The 7,491-nt window shown below is 52.4% G+C and overlaps 2 protein-coding genes across 9 annotated transcripts in view; both read left to right on the forward strand.

Moving 5' to 3' along the window:
* The window catches only part of LOC113974978 (DNA topoisomerase 1-like), a 10,429-nt gene extending 10,341 nt beyond the window's left edge, over positions 1 to 88 (forward strand). Inside the window, exon 11 of the mRNA XM_027698581.1 lies at positions 72 to 88. Coding sequence (XP_027554382.1) covers positions 72 to 88 — 17 coding nt within the window. The remainder of the gene's footprint in view (positions 1 to 71) is intronic.
* Positions 1 to 7,491, forward strand: part of TOP1MT (DNA topoisomerase I mitochondrial) — a 13,360-nt gene that overhangs the window by 1,012 nt on the left and 4,857 nt on the right. For 3 of the 8 annotated variants that reach the window (XM_027698573.1, XM_027698574.1, XM_027698575.1), the window contains exons 2-8: positions 1,025 to 1,146; positions 1,785 to 1,907; positions 2,632 to 2,819; positions 3,856 to 4,000; positions 5,009 to 5,152; positions 6,143 to 6,328; positions 7,139 to 7,207. In XM_027698573.1, the coding sequence (XP_027554374.1) occupies positions 1,081 to 1,146; positions 1,785 to 1,907; positions 2,632 to 2,819; positions 3,856 to 4,000; positions 5,009 to 5,152; positions 6,143 to 6,328; positions 7,139 to 7,207 (921 nt within the window). In that variant the 5' untranslated portion in view covers positions 1,025 to 1,080. Of the gene's footprint in view, positions 1 to 42; positions 232 to 576; positions 952 to 1,024; positions 1,147 to 1,784; positions 1,908 to 2,631; positions 2,820 to 3,855; positions 4,001 to 5,008; positions 5,153 to 6,142; positions 6,329 to 7,138; positions 7,208 to 7,491 lie in introns of those variants that run through there. The other 5 variants (XM_027698571.1, XM_027698570.1, XM_027698572.1 and 2 more) reach the window with 5 other exon arrangements.

Raw genomic sequence — 7,491 nt, forward strand, 5'->3', positions numbered from 1 at the left:
CCTTAAAAATTCCTTAAAAATTCCTTAAAAATTCCTTAAAAATTCCTGGATGGAAAAGTGTTTGTGGACAGGCAACAACTCCGAGTAGGAGGAGACCACGGAAGGGACCACATGGTGCCTGTGGGTTGTCGTGGGGCTGCTCTGAGGCTGTGACCCCCCATGGTCTGCAGTCCAGGAACCCCAAATCCCGGTGGTCCAGGTGGGATTGGACCATCCCCTGGAGCTCTGCAGGTTGCTTTTCCTCCAGCTTGCCTCGGGAAGCTGTTTCCAAGGAATTCTTAGGATGAGCCAAGATGTTCTTCCTTGGTTTCACTGTGTTTCTCTGGGCAAAGAGCTCAGGAGAGGGTGGTGGCTTTGGCACCTCCAGGGAGTGATCCCAGACCTGGAAAACCCCCAAGAACTGATCCCAGGACCTGGAGAGCCCCTGAGAATTGATCCCAGACCCTGGAGAATCCCCGGGAACCGATGCCAGACCCCGAGAGCCCCCCTGGAAACCGATGCCAGACCCCGAGAGCCCCCCGGGAACAGATCCCAAATTCTGCCCAGAGAAGCTGTGCCTGCCCCATCCCTGGAAGTGTCCAAAGTCAGGTTTGACAGGGCTTGGAGCAACCTGGGCTAGTGGAAGGTGTCCCTGCCCATGGCAGGGGTTTTGGAACTGAAAATCCCTTGCAACCTAAACCATTCCATGATTCTTGGATCCATTGGACAACCAGGAGAGGCTCTTGCCTCTTATGTCTTGCACAAACTTCGGCTTGGAGCATCCCATGGTTGTTCCATTCTCATGGATGAGGTGAAACCTCTCCAAGGAGGATCCTGCCTCCTGGAATTGGTGGGATTCAGGAACATCCCACTGTGCTAAGAGCTGTGGACGTTGATCCTGGAGCAGGAGGCGCTGAGGTCCTGCCAGTGACTCTTCTCCCCCCTCAGCCCTCTTTTGGTGGAGTGTGGAATGTGAGGAGTCTCCAAAAGACTGTGGGATTGGGCTGTTCCCTTCACCGATGCTGAAGGTCCTCTCTTTTCCCAGGAAAACCCCTGAAACTGAGCTTGGCCACGGAGGAAATCGCCACGTTTTATGCCAAAATGCTCGACCACGAGTACACGACCAAGGAGATCTTCCAGAACAACTTCTTCCACGACTGGAGGAAGGTACATCCCTGGGAGGGCTTCCTTGATATCCATCATCAGGCTGTGGTGTGGGATGGGAGGGGATGAGGGGCTTTTATGGCTTATTTATAACTGTGAGATCCTAAATTCTGATTTGTTTCCTTGGTTTTTGGGGGGATTTGGGCTGGGATTTGCTGCCTGCAGCATCTTTGAGGGCTTCACTTGTGCTCCCCACTGAGTTTTGGTGATGGAAGGAGGTGTTGGATCTTCCAGACAGCTTCCCAAATGTTTTGGGGCTTGAAGGAATAACCTCATGGTCCTAAATAAAACCAAAACCCCTACTGGGGTGTGTTTACACCCCCCAAATCCCTTTGGTGCACCTTCTGCAGTCCCTGAAGTTCCTGCAGTGGGTTTTTGGGGATTTTTTTTTTTCCATATCAGACGTTGTTCTACCCCAGCTTTGGCTGCATTTTGTTTCTCTGGGTGTTGGTTGAATCCAAAGATCATCCAGACCTCCTGCCATGGAAGCTGGTTGTGGCTGCTGCCTCCTGATTTTTTTCCAAAGAGCTGGAATATGGGTCTCTGTTCCCTTTTCTGGGAAGGAGAGGCACAAACATCAGCTCTGTGTGGGGTTAGTTTGGCCTCCCAGCTTTATCCAGGTCATCCCATTTTTTGCCCAGGAGATGACCTCGGAGGAGCAGGAGATAATCCAGGACCTGGCCAAGTGTGACTTCAGTGAGATCCACAAGTACTTTGTGGACAAAAGCGAGGCCCGGAAAGCGCTCCCCAAGGAGGAGAAGCAGGTCAGGACTCATCCCTGGGACATCTGGGACTGGATAACAGTGTTTTAGGGTCCAGCTTTGGGGTGTTTGGGCTCCTGCTTGTCATTTTTCCTGCTGGAATGCCCTGGGACCTCTTTGGAACAGCTCTGTCTCCATGACCATCATCCTCCTCTTTATGAATTTTATCAACCGGTCCTGCACATTCCATGGTTTTCCAACCTGCCAACCATCCTTGGACCATGGTTTTGGGTCCTGCTCTATGCAGAGGATGGTGGACCTTGCTGAGGGACTGGTGGCCCTCAGGGTTGTTCCATCAGCATCACTGGGAGGGTTTGCAGAGTGGGTGGAGATGAGCCATTTTTTGGGAATGGACTTGCCTCCTTCTCCTCTGAGCTCTGCCTTCCCAGCCTTCCTTTTTCTCCAGGGAAAGGGGGGATGGTGTTGGGCGAACACGAGCCATGAGGGTTAAATCTCATCCCGTGGGATTGAGAGTAAGTTTAGATTGGGAAGAAATTCCTTACTGGGAGGGTGGTGGGACACTGGCACAGGTTGCCCAGAGAAGCTGTGGCTGCCCCATCCCTGGAAGTGTCCAAGGCCAGCTTGGATGGGGCTTGGAGCAACCTGGGCTAGTGAAAGGTGTCCATGCTCATGGCAGGGAGGTGGAATAAGAATGAGATAAATTTGGAGGTCCCTTCCAACTCAAACCACTCCACGATTTTTTTGGCTGTCCTGGTGCTCCTTTCAGAAGCTGAAGGAGGAGGCAGACAAGATCCAGGAGGAATATGGCTACTGCATCCTGGATGGGCACCGCGAGAAGATCGGCAACTTCAAAACGGAGCCACCGGGGCTGTTCCGCGGCCGTGGCGACCACCCCAAAATGGGGATGCTGAAGAAGAGGGTCATGCCAGAAGATGTGATCATCAACTGCAGCAGGTGAGTTGTTGTGAGCTCCTGGAGCCGGTTTTGGGACCTGGAGGAGCAGGATCCTGGGATTTCACCATCTCCTGCGATCCCTGCTTTCCATGGCCTGAGGACTCGCTGGAGCTCTTTGGTCACCTCCAGAGGTCTGGCTTTGAATTCCTCTGTGGATCTCCAGTGGCCAGGAAGCTGCTCAAGCAGCTCCATCTCCCACTGGTTCATCTAAAATCAACCATAAACAACCCGTGGTTCTCTTGCTGCCTCTTTGAAGAAGGGATAACTCTGTGCTCCTCTTAATTTCCATTCTCCTAATTTTTTGGATCCCTCACGCTGCCTGGAAGCACCAGGATCCTGCCTGGAGGAGGGGGGAAGGCAGCGATTGGGTTAAGAGTGTTCTCTAAGTGCTAAATTATATGAGTTGGGTTGGTCTTAAACCACCCATTTGAAGACTTTGATTCAAAACATTCCCCTCCAGAAAGTTCTCCTTTGTCTTCAGCATCCAAATGATAAAAGACCTGATGGTGGGAAGGGTCTGGAGCACCAGGAGTGGCTGAGGGAGCTTGGGGGGGCTCAACCTGGAGAAAAGGAGGCTCAGGATGGACCTTATTTCTCTCTACAGCTCCCTGAAAGAAAGATGTGGACAGGTGGGGGTTGGTCTCTTCTCCCAGATGAGGCCATTTCCTCTTGTCCTATCACTTAAGTTGTCCCAGGAGAGAGGTTTAGGTTGGATATCAGAGAAAACCTCTTCCCAGAAAGGGTTGTCAGGCACTAGAAAAGGCTGCTCAGGGCAGTGGTGGAGTCCCCAGCCCTGGAGGGATTTGAAAGGTGTGTAGATGTGGCACTTGGGGACACGGTTCCATGGTGGACCTGGAAGTGCTGGTTTAATGGTTGAACTTCCTGATCTTGAAGGACTTTTCCAACCTTAACAATTCCACGTGGAGCAGTTTTGGGTGGACTCTGTGGTGATGTGGTGACCATCCTTGGCTCACTAAGTTGAGCTGAAACCCCATCTCTTCATGGTCTCAGGGCTTTAATCCTGCTCTTCCCACAGGGATTCCAAGATTCCCGAGCCCCCAGAAGGTCACAAGTGGAAGGAGGTTCGCTTTGACAACACGGTGACCTGGTTGGCCTCGTGGACGGAGAACATCCAGAACACCCTGAAGTACATCATGCTGAACCCCAGCTCCAAGCTGAAGGTTGGAATGATGGTGGAAAGATCAGGGAAAGCAGAGATGTGGCACAGCACCAAAAATCCAGGGTTTTTTTCCCATCTTTCCCCAAAAAACGGGGTGAACTAAAGGAATCTGTGTGTTGTTGGGTGGTGAGAGGAAAAGGACAGGTGGTTGTTAAGCATTAATCCTATTCCAGGGAAGGATTGCTGCTGGCAGAGCCAACATTCCAATGTTCCCTGTGCCACATTCCTCATGTGTTTCCAGGGAAGGCTGTTGGAAGCCTGGCAGGAGCTGGGAGGGTCCACAGGGACCAGAGTCCGTGGGGTGGAGTTCACTCATGGGCAAAGGTGGGATCCTGGTCTGTAGTGCCATGGGAAGAAAGGAAAGGGGATTTAAGGCTTTTTCCAGTGTTCCAAATAAATGAGGGCACTGAATCCCAGCTGGGCACAGCCCAGGGAGTGTTGTGCCCCTCCCTGGTGGTGTCCAGGCAGTGATGGCCGTGGCCATGCAGTGTTTGACCACTTTGGCTCCTCGCTGGGCACTCCTGGTGGAGAACACCTTGACTTGACCACGATCCCAAATCCAGCTCAGCCAGCAGAGGGCACAGAAACCTTGGATGAGCTGCTTCTGCTCCAGTTCTTCCACTTTGTGGATTTTTCCTCGAGAAAACACAGGCTTTGAGCAGGATTTAGATGCTGGAGGTGTTCCCAGAGCAGGGTTAGACTGGAAGAGGTGGAATAAAGGTGGGGCACAATGAAAAATGTCTTGGCCTCCCTTTATTTCCTAAGGAAACAGCGGGATTGGAGCAGGATTTAGATGCTGGAAGTGTTTCCAAAACAGAGTTAGGCTGGAAGGGGTGGAATAAAGGTGGGGCATAGTGAATAATGTCTTGGCCTCCCTTTATTTCCTAAGGAAACAGCGGGATTGGAGCAGGATTTAGATGCTGGAAGTGTTTCCAAAACAGGGTTAGACTGGAAGGGGTGGAATAAAGGTGGGACACTGATTGAAGAATGTCTTGGTCCCCCTTTCCAGGGGGAGAAGGACTGGCAGAAGTACGAGGTCGCTCGGCGCTTGAAGGACGTCGTCCATGAAATCCGGGCTCGGTACCGAGCGGATTGGAAATCCAAGGAGATGAAGAACAGGCAAAGAGCAGTGGCCCTCTACTTCATTGATAAGGTACCCACAGCCCCACCCCAGCCCTCGGGTCCCCCATCCATGTGGAAGTTGGGAATTGCCTGATCCACCCCACCCTGGAGTTGTTTTTTTGGTGATTCCTCACGTTCCACATGAGGAATCTTGGCAGCGATTATGGAATCATGGAATGGTTTGGGTTGGAAGGGACCTTCAAGATCATCCAGTTCCAACCTCCTGCCATGGGCAGGGACACCTTCCACTAGCCCAGGTTGCACCAATGCCCATCCAGCCTGGATGAGGTGTGACCATGGATGGTGATTCCCACTATTCCCAGAGGGTGCAGTTGTGCAGCAGAGTAGGAGCTGTGCTGTCCTTCCTGGGCTTCACCTGCACTCGTGTCTCTGTGTGGTGGCAAAATCCCCACTGGGAAGATGGAGAATCTTCATCTGGGGGGGATATTTTAGGGTTTCTCCTGCTGGAGGTGGCTGCTGTTTGATTTCCACCAGGGTTCCAGTGAGACACCACCCTGAGAAAGCTGTCCTTGAGGCTCTGGAACAGGGAAGTGTTCAAGACCAGGTTGGATGAGGCTTTAACCCAATCTGGTCTTGAACACTTCCAGGGATGAGGAATCCACAGTTTCCCTGTTCCAGTTATTTGTATCAAGTGGAAGCCATAATTTGGGATTCACTGTCATGCCCCATCCCTGGAAGTTTCCAAGGCCAGGCTGGATGGGGCTTGGAGCAACCTGGGACAGGGAAACTGTGGATTCCTCATCCCTGGAAGTGTTCAAGACCAGATTGGGTTAAAGCCTTGTCCAACCTGGTCTGGAACACTTCCAGGGATGAGGAATTCACAGTAGTGGAAGCTGTCCCTGCCCATAGCAGGGGTTTGGAACGAGCTGATCTTCGAGCTCCCTTCCAACCCCAACCATTCCATGATTCTCTTCCCCCGGGTGTCCACATCCACTTTAACAACCTTGGAAAGGGGGAATCAAGGTGGGATGGGGGTGGATGACTCCCTGTCTCCTTCCAGCTGGCCCTGAGAGCCGGGAATGAGAAGGAGGAAGGGGAGACGGCGGACACGGTCGGCTGCTGCTCCCTGCGTGTGGAGCACATCCGGCTGCACCCCCAGCTGGACGGGCAGGAGCACGTGGTGGAGTTTGACTTCCTTGGGAAGGATTCCATCCGTTACTACAACAAGGTGGCCGTGGAGAAGCAGGTGAGAGGGGGCAGTGCCAGGTCTCTGGGTGGTTCGGGTCCGCCCCATGTCCGTCAGTCCCAAAATCCGCATCCGAAACGTCTCGCGGAGATGCCTCTTGTGACTTAAAACCATCTCCCTGTCCTGGAGAGCAGGGAGAAACTTTGGAGGAGGGGCTTTCCAGGTTGTTCTACCCCAAGGACCGTGAAGGTCTCGAGATCTTTGGAGGGAGAAGTTCCCACCTCTGCTGAGGGAGAGAAGGTCCTGGAATCTTTCGAGCGGGGGAGAAAAGGTCCCAAACTCTTTTGAGGGGAGGGGAGAAGCTCCCACCATTTTTGAGGGAGAAGTTCCCACCTCTTTTGAGGGGAAAAGGTCCCACCTCTTAAGAGAGGAGGGGAGAAGCTCCCACCTCTTTTGAGGGGGGAGAGGAAAGGTCCCAAGCTCTTGCTGGAGCATCCTCAGTTGGCTGCTGGGCACCAGAACTTGAAATGTCTTCATTTATATTTAATTATATAAATATAAATTTAATGTCTAAGTATATTTATATGCAAGTATTTACATATTTAAAAGTATCAAAAATGCTTTGCCTGTGGGATGGATGATTTTAATGGTGTTTTGGGGGGGGGAAACTGGAGTGTCAGAGGTGGGAAAGATTTGGGGCAACAGCACCAGTGTGGCACCAGGGGCAGCCTTTGGAGTTGAGAAGGTTGGTGGTGTGGCAGGATGGGCGTGGATCTGAGTCCATCTGGATGAGGAGACAGAGATGAGGGAGGTATCTGGAAGCAATTCTTCCTTGTCCCTGACCAGGACCATCCTTTCCCCCCTCTTTAGGTCTTCAAGAATCTGCAGCTGTTCATGAAGAACAAGGACCCCTCCGATGACCTCTTTGACAGGCTCACTGTGAGTTGTCACCTCTGATCTTCTCAACCAGCACTGGTGGCCCAGAGGGGGGAGAAGCAAAGCTGTGACCCCCCTGCCAGCCTTTGGTGCTGCTCAGTGCCACCCCTTCCCCTGGTTTTAGTCATTGCAGCCTCAGAGACACCACTGGCACTGTTGGAAGGCCCTGGGGGGTTCTGTGAGATGTTTTCCATCCTCTCTTTGTGCTCTGGTGGCATCTCTGCTCATGGCCCTTCTAAGGGGGTGGATTTCTGCTCCTTTGATCCTCCTCATTCATCTCTTTGGGG

The sequence above is a fragment of the Neopelma chrysocephalum genome, unplaced genomic scaffold (genome assembly GCF_003984885.1).
Source record: "Neopelma chrysocephalum unplaced genomic scaffold, ASM398488v2 Primary Assembly neopelma1_129, whole genome shotgun sequence".
NCBI classification, from domain to species: domain Eukaryota; kingdom Metazoa; phylum Chordata; class Aves; order Passeriformes; family Pipridae; genus Neopelma; species Neopelma chrysocephalum.